This window comes from Mugil cephalus, chromosome 3 (genome assembly GCF_022458985.1).
Source record: "Mugil cephalus isolate CIBA_MC_2020 chromosome 3, CIBA_Mcephalus_1.1, whole genome shotgun sequence".
Taxonomy (NCBI): domain Eukaryota; kingdom Metazoa; phylum Chordata; class Actinopteri; order Mugiliformes; family Mugilidae; genus Mugil; species Mugil cephalus.
This window is the reverse complement of record NC_061772.1, coordinates 17,052,440-17,074,856: the sequence shown is the minus strand read 5'-3', so window position 1 is coordinate 17,074,856 and position 22,417 is coordinate 17,052,440. Positions and strand designations below refer to the sequence as shown.

The following is a 22,417-nucleotide window of genomic DNA, read 5'->3' as shown; positions in this document are numbered from 1 at the left end:
CGACCGCTCTAGCTAATTACCTCTTCTAGTTCTAACTTATTCCTTTTCCCTTCATTCTACTCAGAATAGTTGATGAAAAATGTTACCTTATTTTTTTTAGTACACTAACTTATTCATCAAGGTCAGAATAAATTTTAATTTGTGAACCGAATACAGCTCTATGTTGAGTTAAGGCCGGCACGTCTTTAGAAAATCTATGTACTCTCTTTTATTTATTTTCATTTAGACCAAGATGTTAAATTAACTCATTATAACGTACTGGCATACAAAACAGACTTATATTTTTTATGCAGAAAAGACTCTTGATTTTGAGCTATACTTACTAACACCAGAAATATTTTTTTAGAGTGTTCCTAACAGACCTGGGATATGGATGTAAGTTTCAAACAGCGAAAACAATAAAGGTAGGAATGACTTGACCTGACTTTATTAATTAATATCTCTATTAGTTCATTTACAGAGTTTTGAATTGCAGACATGGAAAAAGCTACCAGAAAAAAATCAAACCATCGTAGACGAAGACTAACGCGCAGTCCTTTCACATTAGCAGATAATCACGTGCATGTGAGAGATATTTTTCAATTTAAAATGCAATACGTAGCTCAGAGGGCATGGTCCACGTCACATCATGATCAGAGCTGACAGTCACAGTGTTTTTTAGCCAGTTGTAGATATTTTTTGCCAATGACCTTTGAAGCTGAAGTGCACCGAGGCATCATTTTTAAAGTATAAATGCATGAGTTTATAATGCAGTATTAAGAAAATAAAAATACACTGTCTTCCACTTCAATGAAGCTGATGTCCAGAGACGACGTAATAATAATCATAGTGATTGCCATTCGTTTCGTATCCCTGATGGTGCAGAAAATAAAAGTGTCAGTTTTGACCTTCTTTATTCTCATGTGGACTCCTCGATTAGCCACCTCAGCACTTCAGGTTGGTTCTCCTTCAACCATTTGATGTTGGCTGTGGTCTTCTCAATAGCCTGCTCCAAGGCCAGGGTGGCTGAGCCAAAGCCAACATGGAGGTTGTCTTCTTTGAATTTCTTCAGCTGCAGAAAGAAACAAAAACAGAATTTCTGAATCTGTCGCATCTGTCTACCTCTAAATGCCCTGAGGTGAAACCGTTTGTCAGTTTGATTTGATTGGGCCTTTGTGGGCCGCATACCTCCTGCAGCTCAAACTCCGTAGAGAATCTCTTTGTGATTCCGTTGATGAGATTAGTGAAGGAAAACGATCCCTTTCCATACCTAAGTCAAAGTATACAGTTCAGCAGAGGAATTTGTGCATATCCTGCCCAGTAGACATGTTTGTAGGAAAACGCCAGATAAAAATTTATGTGAGCGGGAGGCTCCTTAATAAAGCCTAGTGGTGGACATGCTGCAAATCCTCAGTAACAGCTTCAATGGAATCATCACGTAAACAAAGATTTAAGATGATTTACTGCCAGACTAACAGATGCATACCATAGCAAAAAAAAAAAAAAAATTACATGTACAAACATTACATTGTGACTGAGAAATCCTTCGCCTTTTCAACGCTTGGTCGAGACCTGATTGTGTGTATTTAACATTCTTCTATTCTTAATTAATCCCTTGAGAGTGCTGACTGTGAAGAGAAAGCTCTTACTGTTGGAAAATGTAATCCCATCTCTCTCTGACGAAGTTCCAGGCCAGAGGCATTCCTACAACATTCCTGGCAATATACTGGATAGTAGAGATGGCATCTTGCTTGCGGATCTTAGTCGTGTCCAGAGTGTACCCCAGATACCTGGCTCAACAAGACAAAAAGCACTTTAACCCTCTGGAGTCCAGATATTTCATATTAAAAACCTCAAAGCGCTACTGTCAGCACACCCTCAACTGTGTTAATTTACAATAATTTTTTCATGTTGACAAAATGTATTAACACATTGGACCTAAAACCAAATAAAAAAACATAAAATTCGAGTAGGAAAAAGTTAGATTTTTCACTGTGAAAACCACAATGCGTTTAATGACAATTAGTATAACTTTGAATGCAAATCTATAGTATAAATTTCAAAAGCTTATGAACAAATTTGACCCAAACAACAAAGATATTTGTAACTATTTCCATTAAAATTCAGGAAATGTATCACGCATTTATACAACTACTTACAACCATTTACCAGCGTCACTCTCCCATAACAACAATTGACACGTCATTTCCTCATTGGTTGAAGGGATGCATTTTTCCACCAATAGGAAAGGGGAAAGGGGGTATCTTGCCGGCAACATTCAGGAAAGAGAAAGTGTGGCGTATATTATTTATAACAAGTCTAGTTTAACCTTGCCTATCAACACTTGAAACTGGTATATAGGTTGAAGTTAGCACTTTCTGTAGTCATGTTATTTGGACGCGCCGGCAAATCCGTCAACTCCAGAGGATTAATTTAACATAGAATATATTTTACCTAATGTTCTCAGCTGAATTGAAACTAAGTACACTAGTACATTCATATTCAAATAATCACAACTGCTTGCACACTTTACTGCTTCTGGTCTGGTACGGCCTTTAGCTCCTGGTGGCTAACGTTAGCCAGTGGTCGCACACTTTAGTTGGATTTGCTTTGGAATTAATATATCTATCTATCCTTCTATCTATCTATCAGACTTAATATGCTTTCTTCTATAAAACCAAAAATTTGTTTGCAGTGTGCAGACTCACAAGCATGTCTTTGGACTGTGGGGGTAGGAAGCTGGAGCACCTGGGCTAAACTATCCAGCCGCTTCCTCCCACAGTCTGAAGACATGCTTGTTAGGTTAATTAGGTTATGAATTGACTCTGGGTGTGAGTGCGAACAGTCGTTTGTCTCTCTGTGTGTTACCGAGCCTGTCACGCCAAGACAACTGGGAACGACTCCAACCACACCGCTCTAGAAGATAAAGGCTAACAGATAATGTGTAATGAACACTGTGCAGACTCGCCCATCTCTTAATTTCCATTACTGCTGTGAACTTTGTAATTACGACACCAGCATACTATAAAACATGATTAGGGGAGTTGTTTGTTAAATGTTGCCCCAAACAACAGGTTGTAAATCCAAACCTTTGTCAAATGGGTACTTTGTTCGAGAAGGCCACAAATTAGATAATTTTTCTTCTAAACAACCACTTGGTGTCTTGAAAAAGGTGTCACAGGGTATGTTGTTGTTGTGAGTGAGGAAACACTCTGATATATTTTATAGAGCACGTACCTGTTCAAAAGCCAAGGCAGTTTGGTGCAGGCCATGGCCGACCTGAGCCTGGAGGCTTCAGATGCAAGGGTGGCATTCTTGAACATACTCCAGGCAAAGTCCCACTCCTCCACACCGCCGAAGGCTATGGCTCTGCAGTAAACTGTGCTTTTTAGGTTGGGATGGATCCTGGTATGCGCAAAGCAGAGGAGAAAGTGATCAGCAAATGTGAAAAGCGTTCCCTCAGACCTCAAACAACTCGCATTTGTTGTGTGCATTGCTAGATTCTGTCTTTGACTGTCATTAATTCAGATTACGTGAACAGAGAAGAAGTGACATTTATGCAAACACAAACACACATAAAAATACAAAATAACTGCTCTGTACTCACGGATTGTTGTCTGGATTTGCCATCCACTGTCTGTACCATCTTTGGATCAGCTCCCTGCAGCCATCTACACCTGTATTGCAGGCTATCCCAATCGCATTGATTTCATTATACCTGAGAAGGAAGATGATGGAGAAAACTGTGAAACACTATCCAGTATGTGTGAAGCCTATGCGTTCTGATTAAATAAATATATCTGCTGTTACTTCTTACTGGTCAGTGTGTCCTTGAGGTACTCTGGACCAGTTGACTGTCATTTCCTTGAAATACTCAAAAAGCGGCTGTATTTGTTTCTTGAGGTATGCCTGGAATAAAAATACACCAGCAAAAATGTGAATGTTCAGATGTTATTTCACTTTCCCCCTAAATCCCATCTCCTGTTTATGTCAGAATAACTATTAGTTAAAGTGAAGCAGGGCTAACCTGCAATGCTCCATAGACCTCAGTGCGGTCAAACATGAGAATGTAGTAGTCGAGGTTCCTCAAAGCCGACTCCCAAGGGATATAATCTCTCTCCTTGGCCAGGTATTTGGTAGTTCTCAGTGCTAATGTTGTATCTATTATTTTGGCTCTGCTCATGGGGAACAAACAGTTTGCATGATTTGAAAACACAGAGTATGTGAAGTGTCTGACACTTTGACCTTTACCTTGCTAGGTTAAAAGCATCATCTATGATCTGTGCTCTGTTGATGACAGGTAAAACCTAAAAGAAACAACATAAAAACAAACAAGCCCACAAGATGGCACATATTTTAGACTTTAGAAAGTACATTTCCCATTAAAATTGAAGAAGTGAAAAAATGCTATATAAAAAATTTAGCTAGGCCACCTTCTGACTGGTAAAAATGAGTAGAAAGTCTCTGCAAAGCGTAAATTGGGAAACAGATTCCTAGCTGAAGTGAATAAAACTCAGATGTTCAGAAATCTAGCATCCACTTATAGGTGGAGTGATGACTAGTTGGAGAGGCCAACTGTTTTCTGTATTAATCTAAAAAGGGACATAAAGCACAAATGAAGCCGTCAGTGAATGGCATGTGACTCACCGGATGGTTAGTGTCGAGCAGGGAGAGGAGACGATTCCAGTTGTCATGGTCGTAGTTCACCCTGAAGTATCCGGATACATTTGTGTTTGCCAACACCCAGTCTGCTCCGATCACTCTCATCTCACTGTGGGTGTCTGATCAGAAACATAAAAGTAAGACATGCACCATATTTATTTAACCCAAAGACCTGTCCTTAACCTCGCTAATCTGGTAGGGGGTAATATATTTTCTTGTCAAGCATGTAGGGCAAACATAGAAGGAGCTGCTACATATGATCGTACCTTTCTTTTGAAGGAGCCAGTACTGTTGTTGTTCCACACCTGTCTTCATCCATTTAATAGGGACAAACCATGTGTAACTGGACAGAGACAAAGATAAAAGTGGAAAATGAAAAAAAGGAACGGGACATCTGTGTCTAATTACTGGATCAGCTACCATGGAATTTGCTTCAAACGATTTTGGTCCCCAGAGGATGAAACCTGCCGAGTTTGGCGATCCCTCAGACTTCTGCTGTCTGGTGGATTGCCATAAACATTTGGTGCACACATTTGTGTCTTCTTTGTTTTGCACCATCAATTTAAATTTGCCCAGTAGCACTAATGCTAATGGTTGTTGTCAGCCTCGACTAAATCTAGTGCTTGGTGCAAAGTACAACATGTGAGCATGCTAACATGTGAAACTATCATGCTATTCAGAGTATAAAAAGCTGTATTGTGAGTTCTTCAGGAAGTTTTTATTGCTTTATCTGGTGAAGTATTTAGCCACAGGAGTATATCTCTTCATTCATCATGTACATGGAACTTACAGGAAAAGGTAAAACTGATTCCTACTTGAACTGAGAGGGTTTTTCAACAACAGAGTCTGGGTCCAACAGGAAGTGTTTCTGCGTGACACTTCCTGTCCGGGTGTCAATAGTGACCACTGGGAAGCCCATCTGGAGAGTCCAGCGGTTCATGATGTTTTCGACAGTGTGGGGAATCTGCACACCTTGTGTGTTTTCAACTGCCTGACAACGGAGAATGGCAGGAGGTTGACATAATCCCACATCCACTGACACACGCAGCCAGGCGAAATCATTTCAGTGCACATCTGTAACTTTTAGTTTTCGTTTTCTTTTAGTTTTTCTTGTGCACCAACCTGTTGGAGATGGTACCACAGCTCTGTGTACACCGAGTTGCTGAAGGCAAATGTCTTTAGGTAGGACTGAAGAAGCAAATCAGAGAGGAACAGCGTGTAAATCATTCACACAGGAAACAACAACTTAACCTGAGCGATCCTGTGGTTGGCGTGCACACACCACAAAGCTAACACACTCATGAGCACGCGGAGCGGCAGTAGTAGATATCAGAGCCGATACTTACACTGAGCCCTCTGGCAAACACAGGCTCAGTGAGAAACTCTGACAGCATCCTGAGAACTGCCGCGCCCTGAAAAGAATGGAAAAACCACCAGAATTCAGTTGGTTTGCACTTCCTGACACGCAGTCCAGAGCTAATATGAAAACAAAAAGCTGCACTGATTGTGTAATATGGGCCTTTCAGAAATGAACCCATCCAAGACTGTAACAATGGAATCAAACACTCAAAATTGAAAGTCATCCTGAATGCTTTCCTAAACAAACAAACAAATCAGTTAAAACAGAAGAATAAAATTGTCTGTGGATTACATCTCTCTAAGGCCTTGCCTTATTTATGAGCATTTCTACCACATGAGCTTCAGGTTTATCTATGTCTGTCATACTATGAAGAAAGCAAAACCTTAGCAAAACATGTGTATCTGTATCAAATACTGCGTAAAACACTCAGACGAGCACACCTTGCTGTAAGAGATGGTGTTGAACATCTCACTGATCTGAGCAGGAGTATTGACCTCCTCTTCTCTGCGGGAGAGCGGGTGAGAGGAGGCCAGGGCGTCCACCGCGAACACCTTTTGCATGTCATACAGGATGATAAGGTCTTTCTGCAGGGGTGAGAGGTGAATCAGAAACCAAGCTTTCGAAGCCAACAGTGTCTGTGAAAGTCTGTATACACAGATCATGCAAAACATTATGACCACCTCTCTAATATTGTGTAGGTCTCGTTTGAGCCTTCAAAACAGTTGTGACTCCTCAGAAAACGGACATGGTCCTCCTGAGGGTGCCCAGTGGTGTCTGAATGTTTTTGGTGGGGTCTGCGTCAGGCTGCATCCTGCTGGGGTTGGCTATCATCAAGGAGTGTCATTACTATGGGGTGGGAGTGTCTGGTCTGGTCTAGTATAATGACAGGTCCAAATGTTTCCCAGCAGAACATTGTATTGTTGTGGTTTACTTCACCTGACGGTGGTTTAATGTTGTGGCTGACCGGTGTATCTTATTAAGCATGCTAAAAACTCAGTGCTTTAAAAAATGTCTCCTACAATGTTCCAGGTGGGCTCAGCGTGGTCAGCTCCGAGGTACTCCACATAGGAAGCAAAGCCCTCGTTCAGCCACAGGTCATTCCACCAACGCAGAGTCACCAGGTTGCCAAACCACTAAAAAAAAAAAACAAGATAAAAAGTTATGCCATAGTCTGTGACACCTCAGTAAACATTCCCAGCTAACGTTTCCCTGAATTTGACCAACAATTCCATTAGTCATTCAGTTCCAAGGAAACTAAACACAGAATCAGCAGGGGATTAGAAAAAGGACAGAACCTCATATCCCTTACGATGTTATGCTTTTAGGGCTGGGGGTTAACGTGTCCCAGTGTGAGGATTTGTCAACTGCTTTTGCAAGGGAGGTTGAACACCGAGCCTAAAAATTTTTTTTTTTAACATAACTGAGGAATTAGTTTGTATCTGAGTGAATGTTGGGTTCCTAGTCCTTTATTTGAACATAACAGACCCAATTATGTTGTATTTTATGATTGCTAAACCTGACTGAAATCTGATCAATAACATACCATGTGTGCAAGTTCATGGGCGATGACAGTGAGGACCCTCTCTTTGTTTCCAGTGGAGGAAAGGACAGGGTCATAGAGCAGGGCCGTTTCCCTGTACGTGATCAGACCCCAGTTCTCCATTGCTCCGGAATTGAAATCGGGCAGAGCTATCTGATCTACAGAGAATGAGAATTAAATATTCACAAGTATTTTAAATGAGACCATCAAATACAGCATATAAGAGAGTGGACTTAACCTCATACAATAAATTTCACATCATGTCATAATAAGTCAACAATTTACTGATGGGGGGGGGGGGGGTATAATTTAGTCCAGTGAATGATAGTTATAAAATAAAAACCTCAATAAAAGTATATATTTGGACAGAAGTTTACTTTTCTACTGGTACCATCATGAGTTTGAGATTTATCATGATGTGTAAATTGAAACATTTATATACTCAAGTCCTCCCCAGGTTGCCTTCAAATATAACATTCCTCCTTGTTATGATTGTTATACTGCAATAAAGGTGGTGATTCAACTGTCTGAAAGAATTATCTTATCTGAAATTAGTTTTCACTGGTGTATGTACCGATCTGGGAAGTGAGTGTACTGTACATATGTACCCAGTGGTATCTTCGGCTGTGAGTGCATTGTGTCATAGCTATACATGGAGTAGGCATCCTGTACCTACTAAGAAGAGCTACCAGCATGACTGCAAACTCATTTGTTCCACTTACTGGTCTCATTAAGAAAAGTACAAATATCTTCATGGGAAAAGGTTTTCAGCAGCATGTTGATGGTTAAGTGACCCACCTGACTTGGAGAGAGGATATGATGTGTTGTAGTAGCGCTCATAGAACTTCAGGATCGGTCCAGTAAAGTTAAGAGCATAACTCCCCTGCCCGTCAGTTATGGCCTTTCTTTTAGCCCAGATTCGTATCTAAAAACAAATGTGAAAGTCTTAAGTAACAGATCGAAATTGAAATATCTTCTTTGTTCAGCTCTCTGTCCACAAGTTATGAGTTGATTCGCTTGAATGACTCAGTGGTAATTTAAATTAGTGCGAAATACAAAATGTCTTACCAACACATTATTTTGGGTTGAGCTAATGTAACTAAAGTCACTGACGATAAATGCCAGTAGATATGTGGACATTCTCTCTGTGGGCTCAAACTTAGTAACTCTGACAGGCACCCCATCAATGACAGAGTCTGACATGCCTGAACACAGAGAGGAAAAAAGTTAAACATTGACACTCTGTTAGCATTAACAAACTCAAACACACTGAAAGTTATTACTTATTTACAACAAAACATTGCTAAAGACAACAGAGTGACATCTCATTACATGAACTACGGCTCATAACTCATCTGGAACATGTCGTTACCATTTGTTGTGAAATATACTTGTATGACTGACTGTCTGCTGTGTTACAAAAGTAATAACAATGTGGTTCTGTTGTGATACAATTTAATTTACTTAAGCTGCAAAAATCAGAAATTTCTGCCTTTCGTAGACTAACCAGTTTCCATGCCATTGGACAGAGCCACCAGGCTTCGGTCGTGGATGATTGTGACATTGAAGACGGCTTTCATGGCCGGTTCGTCAAAGCAGGGAAAGGATTTCCTAGCATACGTTGCTTGCATCTGCGACGTGGCGACAACTCTGCGAAATGTTCAAATTAAGCATGAAAGCAAAACAGACCTCGATCGAGCGACAAGCTCCAAGGTCCTGCCAAGAGGAACATGTGAACCATGAACATGAACTATCATCACACTCCAGCATTATGTTACGCTGTGTAATTTCTTACTTCTTCACACCGTCCTGTGTGTATTCGCTCCGGTAGAAGCCTTGCAGGTCGTCTGCCAGCTCCCCAAGAAATTCAGTTTGGAGTAAATAGGATGCTCCGGCTGTTAGTCTGCTCTGCAGCTTAATAACCAGATACTCAGTCTGCACCACAAGCCAAGTCTTCTGTATGCCGGGCACATAGGCTTCACTCAGGCCACTCAGTTTAGCATAGTGCCCGTCGAAGGTAGTTAGGTTCAGCTTGTTGGAGTGGATGATGATGAGGTCTGTTTCCTTCACGCATCTGAAGATCACCGTTGAACGCCCAGTGAAGATGTACAGGCCCTGTGCATTGGGCTCCAACCGGGGCCACAAGTTCACACTGTAAGAAACGGGGATGAGGGAGTCTGGAAGTCTGTAGTGGTCCCAGGGCTCCTTTGGGGTGAAGGGGGTGGTTGGAGGCGTGGGAGTATTGGTGCCATCTGTCTCTCCACCTGCAGGCCTTCCTTGATTCTTGGCCTTTTCCTTGTCATAGGCGACGGAAAGAGCTATAATTGTAGCCAGCGCGCAGGCCGCTAGCACAAGCATCCCAAGGCCCACTTTTTTACTGACATAGTAGACTTGCCCCATGTCTGATTTAGATGGGATGGTGCAGATTTCTGAAGGATCTCAGCCTATGTTTGTCCAGCACAGCCGGGCACTTTCCTTCTCAGTTAATAGCTGAGCTATTAACATGGCAAAAAAGACATTTTCATAGGACCTACAGAGAAATGAGAAGTTGGAAAGACCCGGGTTATTTGGTCCACGGCTTGGCATTTATGAGATTTATAAATGTTTCACAATTTCCGTTGTAGACTGAAGATTCATCTCTTCAAACAGCTGTTCACAAGATAATCTGTAGCTGTTTTTTTGTTTTTTTTTTAACACACAATGGTATTCCTGGAAGATTGTCAATATGAGCACGAAAGGGAGTTGTATAATGTTATTAATCGAAAAGTCTTCCATGCAGCTCATGTAGAGGTTCTCAGACAAAAACACTAGCTAATATCCCCTAGTCCTCCGGGACTGAAGAGTGAAAAGACTGTTAACGATTGAGGACACTATGACACATGTGGTAGGAGGAAGATGATGAGTAAGCACATTACTTTACTTTGTGACCACTCATGTGGTGCAACACAAAGTGCCACAACATGACAAGTTTAGCAATCAACTGAATCAGCCTGGAAAATATACAAGACCTGTTAGTGTTTAGTAACTTCACACAAAACATACTGTGCCAAGATCGGGGAATATAAGTAAAAAAAAGTTGGGCAACAGATCCAAAATAAAAGCGCAGAATAAAAATGAAGAGTAAAGACTTTCTTGTCTTTATTCATGCTGTGGATAAATGTGTGCCACACATGGATTGCATCAAATGTAGTTTTTGTAATTCAACCGTCAACCTTTGATTTTCCCAGTTTTCTATTGCACTAAAATCTGTGCCCATTTTGTATCTATATCTATATCTATAAATATGTTGATACAACATCAATCAACAAGTATTATTATTATTACTCTTTCTGCTATTAGCTTCTAATCCACAATTTCATATACAGTATTTTAAATCTCCCCTCACCTAGAAATGTTATTTAATTTTTGCCAGTGAATCCCTTGTTGGGTATGCATTTTGAAACTAAGATTATTATTTTTTACCCACCATCTCAGCCTTGCACAATTCTGGTGACGATCATTGGGAAAAGGCAGAAGAGGATCATGCTTATGTCATTTTTGGACACCTCAGCTTTGAGCAATAAGAGACCAAGTTTCCACATTGCCTTTTTGTTGTAAATCTCCAGTGAATCTTCCACATGCCAACACCTTTAGTCATAAATCCAGTTCCTGTTCCATCAGCAGTCCCACCCCGTCCAGGCTTTCATCATCAAACCCTCTAACTAGACCGGATTAATGAGCTTCAGCCTACTGTCCAAAGAAAATTGAAAATGCACTCCATTATTTGAAGCCCTCAACTCCAGTGATGTCTGTGACGAGGCTCTAGAGAAGACCAAAACCCTTTGTTGCTTTACCCGTTCGTTCCTGTCCAGCTTGCTCTCCACACATCAGTCACTACTTTCTCACCTCACTTTTTTCTTTTCTCTGGCCGGGACATTTTCTATCAGTGCCATAAATCACTCTGCACGCACTGTATCTCAGTACAACATTTGCATCAACCGGTCCGTTCTCCACCCTGAACTCTTGCTAGCCCTTGAGGCCTACTGTTGCACAACCATCCTCCTCTCCATTACCATCCCCATCCTCCTTGCGGCTAATCTTATCCGAAGTATTCATCATCTCCGAGTTAGAACCCCCCCCCACCTTTATTTTGCCTGCACTCACCAGGAATCTTACACTTCCATATGATTATTGTAATGTGTGTTAGACATCAAACTTTGCTGTATGCTTGCAGATGCTTCTTAACCTCCTGAGATCCGGTGTCTTCATATGGGGATATTAAGTTTTAGGTTTGTGGCAGCTTCTTATTTTGCTTCATTTAGACTTGTTGTCCTCATAAGGAGACACTTTTGTCTGCCATGTGCTGGTAGCGAAGGGTCAGTACACTTGTTTATTTATGCTTATTAGCGTTTCTAGTTTGATATGACATTGGGATTTCATCATTTCCAATTCTGCTTTTGCATTAAAATAATATTTATTGTATTTGGGTACACATTGGGGACGTAAATTGTAAGATACACTGAAATAATCCCTGTGTCCACATATTTTTTTTCAAAAATGACTTCCAGTTCAAAGATGATGTCTCTTCTTCTAAGGTTCTACTAATCCCAAATACCTAAAGGCCGTAATCTTATTTTAAAGAAATTAATATGCATTCCAAAGAAATGTTCAGGTCTCAGGAGATTAATGCCTGCTGAAAGTTTGCTTACATTAGCCACCAAAAGCTATTACCACATGGTACCGAATAAGGCTGTGGCTACAGAAACCTTGGAAGCTAAATTTAGCAAGAACAGGTTTTACATCATTATATTCCAACTTTAAAAATTACTTAGTCTTGCTTCTAAGTTTTCCATTTTGATAAGCTTGTTATACAAGACGCTGACGCCATGTTCATGTCAGCTCTATAAATATGAATTTACACAAGCAGTTGGGGAACTTAGCTCAGCACAAAATCTGGAAATAGAAGAAACAACCGTCTCGAATTCTGCCGACCAGTGGCTCATGACTCACTAACTCACAAAATGATAATATCGGTTTGTTTCATTATTTCAGTTTTCTGGTTGCCTGAATATGTCATGACTGGCCACTTGTGCTAAGTCATCGGGCTAATTCATGCTCTCCAGCCTTACAAAGCACAAAATAGGAATCTGTAAAAACACATCATCTGTATTCACTTTATGCAACTAAAATTGGGGTAGCGTTTGTTTTTTTAGATGCAGAAGCAAATTAAATGAGACCATTACTTGAGTTTTATATAAATTATGTCTTGAAATTTGTCAGATTTGTCCCTAACACACCAGAATATCAAACAGGGGGCTATAAATTTAGGGAAGTTAAGTGAAGGTATCAATCGCAAAGTCAGTAAAATATTATCCTTGTGACCTTTTTAACCTAGCTTGTTGTACCAGTGTGTAGTATTTATCCCGAATGCCAGGAGTAATCTTAAATGAAATGTATTAAACTATAAGTCAACAACTGTAAAAGGAAATATTAAACTTGTTTACTGACAACCCTTGTGACTTGTAGCATTTAAAGTGCAAGGCCCTGACAAACATTTCCCCCTTAATCCACATTCTACTTTTCCATCCTATCTGATGACAGCAGATGATGATAGATGTACATGTGTTTCCTCAACATCATCTAATCTTTGAACTGTACATGTGGGAGGAAATAGGAAACGCCCCGTAAGGCCAGTAACAGCAGTAACAACAGCCAGTAACAACAGTCATCAGATCCAATAAACTGACACCTGCTAATTCTGTTCATAAGCAGGACTTTTATTCCATATTTTTACACTATATTATTATTGTTAGCTTTTTATGTGGGTTATGAATGTACAGAGAATAGAGAAGAACATAAGTTACCTCAGCGAGACCTTAGTTACAGGGCATACATTGTACACTGTAAATTTAGTCTTACTGTTTTGATGTTGTGGAATAACAACATTGATGTTGCGCGTGATGGTTTATTATAGACGTGGACTCAAACTGAACTCACACAGTTGCCACGTGATGACAGCTGAGTGGACATTATCTGCATATGAAGACTTGAAAATTATCATCTCACATTCCTGTCAATGACTGACTATTTAGTGATAAGTTACTTTAAAATAAACTACTAATTATGCAGTCATAAATGGCAGTAATTGATTAACACAGAGAATTGTGCTTTTCTCATATCTTTGGTTCCAAAGCTGCAAACGATACTAGTTTCAATGTTTCCTTGGAGGTAACAGATCTTTTTGTTTAAGTGAAAAACTACTGAAAAACAGAATATGCCATGTTACAATGTAGTACCTGTTCTGTGATAATCCACAATATGTTTTCTGTTCATACACTTCATGTGATTAGGAATTACAAAATGAATGAATAAACTTGGATACTTCTGATAATGACAGGCTGACGGTATTATCCATGTCCAATTATTCTTGGTGTTTCAGTCTCGGTTTTCAATCGAACAATAAAATGTGGCAACTTACTTAAAAGATTGAGTGAGCTACTTCAGTGGTAGGGAAAGCATTATCACATGTTTCTTCAGTTTTACTGATTTATTAATTTGGAAAAAAAGACTAAGGCTGAAAAGATGCCCCATCCCTTAACAATAACAAGAACATGCTCGACCACAACCTCAAGTCATCACTTTAACCCTTGCCATCACCACAATGACTCTAGTTAAGAGTTTTGCTGTGCCTGATAAGGACTTTAGTCTCCACAAGGATTTTATTGGTGTTTATTCCATAAAAGCTCCCAGAGAGTTAACAAAGCTGCACACACATAATAAAACAAGTATACACACCCATACACACCCAAGGATCCAACACAGTCAGTGGCATGTGAACTCTCTACAGGTGCAACATCTGGAAGTGATGCAGGACAAAACTACACAGAGGTACTGCCATGCTGTGTCTGAAACAAAATGGTATTTTGAAGTGTTTTCTTGTAATTATGTGTCATGTATTCTGCTGGCACTGATGCCGTCTTATTTGAGAACATTTCATTAGGATTATTTACAGTTTTATCTGTTAAACCACAAGACATATTTATCCCGAAAACAATATAATTATTTAAACAATAAATTAAGTAGGAAATGAAAGTTAGCCTTGATAGCTGGTTAGCTTTGCTGGTGTCTTAGTTAGTGTCTTTCTCTCTCCATTAATATTGCATTGTTTTAGTAATACAGCAATGACTAACAAACTAAAAAAAACATGAATGTATAAAGCTTTGTATCAAAATCTTAGCAAATAAATCATGTAAACTTTGCTAGTTAGCTTTACCTGATGCTAGTTTCCATTACTACTTTACAGACAAGTGTGCCTTTAGCCATTTAGCTAGTTAGCTAGATTTTCAACACATTTCTACACATGCTGCATTACATTTACACATACAAGATACAACAGGATCATATCATTTGTTTAAAATCGTAAGTGTGTTTTTGCTAAACATGTAGCCCGTAGAACTATCATTTGATATAGGAAAATATTTCATACAGAGCAGGCAACATTTTGCCATCCTAATATCTAAACTAGAATTAATTATTAAAGTAAAGTCAGTGTGTAAGTGTTAATGAGCAAACAGAAGAAATTTGTCAGTGAAATAATATTTGTAATGTCTCAAATGTCTCTTTAGGTCAAATTTGTTAGCTCTATATACGAAACAACTCACTAGCACCCTGCCCCTGCCAGAGGAGAGTGAGATAATCTTTGTAGTGGGAAAGTTTATCTTGGGGCCCAAAGTCACATTCATGGAGTAATAAAATGACAACAAAGAGCCACGTGACCTCCTGTTTCATGGTTTGATTTTAACAGACTCTCCTCTTCACTTCTCTCCCGGTTTTTGAAAAACAGCACCCAAGCCAAGTCGATATGAGACCGTGTTCTGGATACAGTTCAATAAGGACAATAAGGGCAGTTTAAAAAAAAAATCTAAATAAGCCTGCAGCCACAGAAGGATTCTGCTTTTCACACAGGGCCAATGACATCTGAAATTACAGCACAATAACTCTCCTTTAATGTCTCTCACAGTTTTCCCTCTGCTACTTCAACCACATTTCCCGTCTTCCACCAATGAATGAACTTGTCTCAAGGGTGTGAAGGCAAAATACCTTTTAGCACTCTTCAACAGATTCTTGGACTACCGCTGTGTTTACACATGAACCTGAGACCCTCTCCATCAACACTGGGTGTTCCCAGTGTGTCCAGCTGCTGGAGCTGCAGAATTTAAATCCCAGTCCGCACCGGATGATGACAGACAACCAATAAATCCAAAATATAACCATGGAGTCCAACTTGGACTTGGCAGTGTCTCTCTAGTTGAGAAAACAGGCATTTCAAAACTACATTGCGCAAGTGTTATACATTTAATGCAAACTTCAGAGTGACAGCACTGTTATACTGTATGTTATACCTCACTGTAGGTGAAACCAAAGTAATGGGATAAAGAGATCTTTAAAAGTCAGCAATTTAGACGACTGATGATTCATTTTCTGTGTGCATCTGTCTATAGTTGATTCATAGACTAACTCATCCAACTAAAATAAACAGCCATGTATCAAGAGCTGACTGCTGCAGTTCCACTGCTGTGGACAAAGATGCAGATTAAATACATCACAAAGAGTGGCTCAGCATGCAACGTGTTGGATAGACGTATGCCAGACACGGGCGCAGCGATACATACCAAACCCTGTGTAGCAAGACATCCGCTGCACGATTTAAGTCTGCAAGCTGAGCCGGGGCTGATTGCTGCCTGATGTGAAACACTCAGTCTGCGAGGGTGGAAGTGGGAGGTGGCGAGAGCTACCACAGGTTTTCATACAGACGTCGGGAGGGAAGGACTTTTACAATTCCCCAAAGTCCCAAAATTAGTGGGGAAAGGGGGGACTGAAAGAATGCGGCTGTATCAACAAGACTGCGAGCTCGTTGTGGGCGAGCAGAAAAAAAAAGCCTCGGCCGTCAGTGCTCAAAGCCCTCCGATAAAAGTTTTACATGATGCCGTTCCACCGGTGACTCAGCTGCTTACCTCCTGACACACTTGACGGTTTCTTTCGTGTGGGATGAAGGACGCACAGGTGTGTGTGTTTTAATAAGTTTAATTAACCTTGGCAAGAAATATCTTTGACACCGAGGCCAGTCTCCTACCTTGAAAGACTTGAGAGGATTTCAAGACAAAACTTTACCACGTCTGAACCTGATTAATCGGACCACTATACATCCAACGTGACACAAATACACTTTTTACAAACATTTAAAAAAAGGAAAAAGAAAGAAAAAAAAGACAGATGAAGTTACTGTTGTCTGACGCCTTGCTAAACAGATGTTGGCAAGACCCTATCACAGCACATTAAAAGTTGGCCTCGAACAGAACATCATTCAGTCTGCACCGAGCACAATGTGTCCCCGGGAGAACAATAACGTTATTCACAAATCACGAGTATGTCAGAGCCCAGATACATTACGGGGTCGGCAAAATAAATCGTGACAAGAAACGAGCCAGTGTCGGAGTAATTATAGCCAAAAAAACGGAAGCCAAAAGATTGTACTACAGGAAACTGAAAGGAGTCCAAAAAACTCCTCCTGACACGAGAGAATGTTTTTCTAAACTTATTCAGTACAACCGACTGACGATCCTCAGAGATTTGAAAGGGCTTCGCTTTGAGAAATTACGCACTGGATAAGACAGTTCATTGGGAAAGAGCAGGAAATTAAATGAAATGGAGAAAAAAAAAAAGAACAGAATAAATGCTTATTACAATAAGATTACACTTTATGCTTTTTAGAATCAAACTTTACATTATTGTGCAACTCCTTCGTCATCTGTAGCGTATACACAGCGGAATAAAGCACAGCTCCTCTCCCGTACACGTGAAAAGATTGGAATGAAGGGGAGAGTACGCTGCTGTGGTGGTATAGTACATTTATACAAAAAAAAAAAAAAACAACAAACAAAAACCAGTGTTTTCAGTATTGACCACGCAGTTGGGTGGAGGAGGACTGCATCAGTAGCACCCCGAGCCCCGCGGGGCACAGCTGGAGCCCTGTTCAGAACGGGGAGAGGCTCGGCACTTTGATATTGATGTCTCCGATGTTGATGTTGCGGGGAATCTCGGGCAGGTTCATGTTCTTCACGGCAGAGACGGCGCGAGCGGGGGCGGCCGAGAGACCTCCCTGCCCAGAGGGAAAAGAGAACACCTTTAAAGTTTAAAGCCTCGGTGCGCTGAATCCTTCTCTGAGCACCGTCTCTTTTAAAACCGTTAATGAAAAAGTTTGTCTGCTTTTTCTAATGATTACACGCCTTCACAGGTCCATCCAAGGAACTGACTAATGATGGCTCTTAGTTTACAAGTGTGTGTGTTATGAGCTTCTTTCAATTGAAAGCTTTTGTTGTTGGTGCAGAAGTTGTGAAAAGGTTTTTCCATTTTAATATAAATTCCTCTAAAGAGCATAACACACAGTTATTTTAGCTCCTATTACTTTGCACTTTCTCTTACAGCATCATTATTTTTATCCGTATTCATGCTGCCCTTAACCAACACAGCTGCTCGGTAATTGATTTCATTGAAGGATAGTACATCATGCAATCGTCTGTGTCAGTGTTTTTTTCTTTATCAGTCTTGAGGTGTAAACAGTCTGGCGGAGCTTCAGTAACGGGTCCTACTTTTCGTTTCTTTTTCTTTTTTTAATGGATTTATTAACGTCTGATGCGGGATTGGATTTTTATTACTAAAAGTGTATTTTGGAGAACCAGTTAAAATAGAATCTCTGACCTCCGACTTTTCCATGCGGTTCTGCACCTCCACCTGAGCTACGATCTCATTCATGTTGGTCTCCAACACCATGCCTCCCATTACTACCTCTTGCAAGATGTAATGGACCTGCAGGAAGAGCACAACACAAGGGTTAGCACCGAGACTTCAGTCCTCTCGGGTACTTCACTTTCACTTGCAGAGCTTAGATTCAGTCGGCTGCAAACGTTTTCTGGGAAAATGAAAGTGTAGTCAGCTGCAGATCTCGACTAAAACGGGCCAAAAAACCCATCTGCACTTGTAGGCTCGTCTCAGAATCCTACACAAGCGTATAAATAACACGTTTTTTTTTTTTTACAGGGTGGTGCTGCAAGGCTAGCAGAGCTCTATGAGAGCAAAGCGGTTGCTCACAAGTGGAATTATTTTGAGTTGCATCTCGGAAACATTCCTCTGGCCAAACCCCACTGCACCACATGACATCAATTTCCTGCTGGGAAAATTCAAACAAGATGGCAGCGTACGTCTCTGATTTTCTTCCAGGAACACTTTACCTCAGCTGTGTTGTAGCCTGAACAACACAGAATTTCATTATGTAAGGGAGCCCTGCGCAGTTTGCTAAACTAAATCATGAATAAGCTCTACACGATGATACTGATGTTATTTTTTCCTCATAATTTATTGCAAAAAGAAAAAAAAACATTGCAAAACAGATACATATCCGTCTCTCATTTCTGAGTTGAAACACTGGAACGCGTACATTACCCCGGGGTGTGTTTCTCTACAGCTCATACGAGAATACAAATTTCCCAACTTGCCTGAAAGTGTTTAGTAAATTCAAAATACTGAATTATTTATAGAAAGCTGTGGCTTTGGAGTTTGCACAGGCACAGCAAACAGAAAGGAGTCAATATGAGGTTAATTTGGCACCATGTAGGGTACACGTGCACCAAGTCTAGCACACTCTGCTAGGAGTTTTGGTGCGTGAATTTGGCCCGGCTGAGGTGACGTGGAATAGGGGGATACGGGATCTCCACTTAACTGGTTAATTTGGCAAAACAATCCTTGTGAAATAGTAGAAAAGAGAATCTAACCACAGCAGCTTTCCGCGGCGTGTTTCAACAGGCCAACATTACGTGCCGCTAATCCACCCATTTTGTGCTGCTAATCCATGCCTAGGTCAAAGTGTGTTTCTGAGCAACTGATGGTTCCTTTCGTTACAAATTAAATTTCACATAAAAAATGAATTTAAAATCGTTCACAGCTCCGCAAATGCCAAAGTGTTGACCTCAGTCTGCTTGTTTCGTCAGTGTCCTCTATTCTACACTCACCTTGTCCATGTGGAATATGAGGTCCAGTTCACAGACGTTCTCAAAGCATTTGTCTAACGTTTCCACGAACACCTACAATGAAGAAAACGTTCATGTCAGAAAGATTAATATTTTAAGATTAAAAATATACTTTAGGGATTTCTGAACTTCTCATAGCATCTGTATTATTCCATGTCAGCTCTGATTGTTCACACTAAGTCTGCTGACGCAGACTGAAGACGGTCGCGGGCCAAGCCTAGTAAGCACAATCAAATCTTTCCACAGGAGCAATAAAGATGTGAAAACAGATTTCAGCCTGAATTAAAGAGAATGCGTCAGCACGTTGTACGGCCGTATCTGCGAGTACATGCTCTCGTGTCTTATTAAGACATGCACCATGAGATCAACCATGACATCAACAACAGAATAGCTTTCATTTCCTCTTTAGAAAACACGCAAATAAAACGATCCCTGGTCTCTCTGCTGCGTAGCAGCTCCACAGATAAGTGATGGTCGTGCTACAGAGTTGTGATTACACTTTACAATCGCACAGTAAATATTTCCACAGAGCAACCCTACAGAGCAGCAGCTAACCTGGATCAGGTCCAGTATGCCGAGCTCGCTCTCAGATGAGTCCACACAGAAGACGAAGTAGAGAGTGGCGTAGTGTCGGTAGATCAGCTTGTAGTCGGAGCCACCGATGAGACTGAAAGCAGAAAAAGGCAATTTAAATTACACTCCGGTTTATGTAATAAAGCAAAAAAAAAAAAAAAAAATGAAGGTCAAAAGAATAAACCAATGCAATCATAAAATGATTGCAGTTGAGGCATAAATTTAGTAACTCTGATTTTTGTGTGTTGTGCCTCCATCTAATGGTTAAAGAGGTGCAAGAGCAGCTGCAGTCATTAAATGTTGGGGCCATTGTTCCCATCAGTTCAGCTTTTTGTCATAACACATCACAACCCAAATAACAGCTCGTTCTTTCAGTCTCTGCCAAAAATCTACTATACAAAAAACACACACGATAAACCAAAAAAGTCCTGCAACCTCTCCGTCAGTGGCGCCACGGTCTCCGCTATCAAACTACTTCATACACTGTTTGATTGCAATCTTTAAACGGGACTGGTGTAAACACTACCTTCCGCCCTCCAAGAAGTTGCAGACGTTGTCATCTCTCTTAGATACCAAGTGGAAAGTCTCCCGAATTATCTGCTGCTGCATGTCCTCCGCCTGCAAGGAGACACGTTACAGAGTCTAGTTGCAAGTGTGTAATGTATCACGGATAATACTTTGATAAACACCACATATGATCACATTCGGATTGTTTTTTTTTTTTAAAAAAAAGCATTACATTGAAAAACATAAGGCAGACACAGGGTCTCTAAATAAATACCAGGAAGACTAAGACTACAATATAAGCACTTCAAATTGCCTTGTCAGCTATGAACTTCCATCCAACTGTGGTGAGTCCATTCTTTCCCTCACCCAAAACTATTTATATTAATTAAGATCGAAGCAATCAAAGAGAGAAGCCATTAGCAATGAGCTTCTGGTGTTTACACTAGCTTCAGTCTTCTCTGTGGAAGACAGAGGCAAAGTTTCTCAGACACGCAACACATCAAGAATAATCTAGAAAGGACAAAATAAATGCGTACAATTGTGAATTTGTGCTGATTATTATTTACGGCTAAATTTAAAAAGTCCATGATTTGAAACATAAGGCTAAAAGTAGAAACAGGAGGGAAGTGAGACCAGACATCTTCCGTAACTTAGGGAGAACATTTGACAACTCGAAGAGGTTGTGATCTTTCATCTGTGGCAAAAGCTAATCCAATATCGACTCCAAGCAAAACATATGCCAAATGCTAATGTTTTGAATAGAAACTACTTAAATACTTACAAAATACTGATAGAATCGGATCAGCCGCGGTTTCCCGTGGTTGTTAAAAATGAGTATGGCTTTAATCATCTCTACTCTTTAGAGGTATCCAATCACGAAGGAAATATGTGGGATAATATTGTATCTTCGCTATTTGGATGACGTTAGCTTGACTGCTAAACGGCCTCACAGCTGCCGGATGTAGCGAATTCCAACTTCCGACTTGGTGTCTCCGCATTTAACAGTCGACCTCAAACAAGCCCTTCACAAATGTTCCAAGGAATGTGGCTGGAAAAATAGCATAAGCGAATTTAAGTTTTGGCGCACCATCCCAGAACTCACTAAATTGACTCATTGATTTATCACAGAATAAAAAAAAAAAAAAAAAAAAATTAAAAAAAAAGTATAGACATTTTTGTATAAATTCAATTAAATTTTGATGCTGTTGGTGTGTTGTGGTTTGTAAGATTTTAATCATGTATTCCAGTACTTCATGACAACTAAAACTAAAACTATTTAAACTGGTTTTAGTTAACTGTGTGTCATCATGACCCCATATAATTTTGTGAGTAATGCACCATCAAGCAAGGCACCACTGGACCCTTTGTACAGTTGTCTCTTGTTCTTCTGTTGGTTGTGACTTACAGTAGCTGCTGCCTAAACGGGAAAATCTAATCCAATTTAGTAGCAAACGGTCTCTAAAATTAATATACATGTGAAAACACTGCAAAATCAGAATCAGCCAAAGGGGACAATAATAATAATAATCACTGATAGACCCTCACCAACACTCTTCGACATTTTACTTCTCAGCCACAGTACTAACTACAACATTAGGTAAATTATTAAATTGAAAACAGTATGACTTAGCAGCCTCCGTTACAGTGAAATAAAGAAATAATCAAAGCAGAATTCTCATGTGGATCATCTCAGCTAGTTGCTGTTGTGTTATTAATTCGTCATGTAATGATTTT

General features: G+C 40.2%; 2 protein-coding genes across 2 annotated transcripts; both read right to left on the bottom strand.

The window, feature by feature from the left end:
* Positions 1-405: 405 nt before the first annotated feature.
* On the bottom strand, positions 406-16,445 carry LOC125005062 (aminopeptidase N-like). Its single transcript, XM_047580018.1, has 21 exons — positions 16,193-16,445; positions 9,337-10,071; positions 9,049-9,191; positions 8,610-8,746; positions 8,340-8,466; positions 7,545-7,699; positions 7,021-7,134; positions 6,442-6,585; positions 5,988-6,053; positions 5,764-5,829; positions 5,457-5,632; positions 4,908-4,984; positions 4,627-4,760; positions 4,231-4,286; positions 4,007-4,154; positions 3,797-3,888; positions 3,587-3,697; positions 3,217-3,384; positions 1,629-1,769; positions 1,168-1,249; positions 406-1,051 (listed from the first exon to the last, which is right to left on the bottom strand). Exons 2-21 carry the CDS (start codon positions 9,939-9,941, stop codon positions 899-901), a joined length of 2,895 nt encoding a protein of 964 aa, XP_047435974.1. The 5' UTR covers positions 9,942-10,071; positions 16,193-16,445; the 3' UTR covers positions 406-898.
* Positions 16,446-16,588: 143 nt separating this feature from the next.
* Positions 16,589-21,678, bottom strand: ap3s2 (adaptor related protein complex 3 subunit sigma 2). The gene is made up of 6 exons (XM_047580019.1): positions 21,465-21,678; positions 20,703-20,794; positions 20,159-20,270; positions 19,586-19,657; positions 18,279-18,386; positions 16,589-17,679 (listed from the first exon to the last, which is right to left on the bottom strand). The coding sequence occupies exons 1-6, from the start codon at positions 21,531-21,533 to the stop codon at positions 17,554-17,556; spliced, it is 579 nt and encodes a 192-aa protein (XP_047435975.1). The 5' UTR covers positions 21,534-21,678; the 3' UTR covers positions 16,589-17,553.
* Between the last annotated feature and the right edge of the window lie 739 nt (positions 21,679-22,417).

Coding starts and splice junctions, on each gene's coding strand:
- LOC125005062 (XM_047580018.1), bottom strand. CDS start 9,941: ATGGGGCAAGTCTACTATGTCAGTAAAAAAGTGGGCCTTGGGATGCTT. Junction 7,700..8,339: donor ATATCCTCTCTCCAAGTCAG/GTGGGTCACTTA, acceptor CATTCTCTGTAG/ATCAGATAGCTCTGCCCGAT. Junction 5,633..5,763: donor TGTGGTACCATCTCCAACAG/GTTGGTGCACAA, acceptor CTCCGTTGTCAG/GCAGTTGAAAACACACAAGG.
- ap3s2 (XM_047580019.1), bottom strand. CDS start 21,533: ATGATTAAAGCCATACTCATTTTTAACAACCACGGGAAACCGCGGCTG. Junction 20,795..21,464: donor TCCGATTCTATCAGTATTTT/GTAAGTATTTAA, acceptor GTCTCCTTGCAG/GCGGAGGACATGCAGCAGCA. Junction 20,271..20,702: donor AACTTCTTGGAGGGCGGAAG/GTAGTGTTTACA, acceptor TTCTGCTTTCAG/TCTCATCGGTGGCTCCGACT.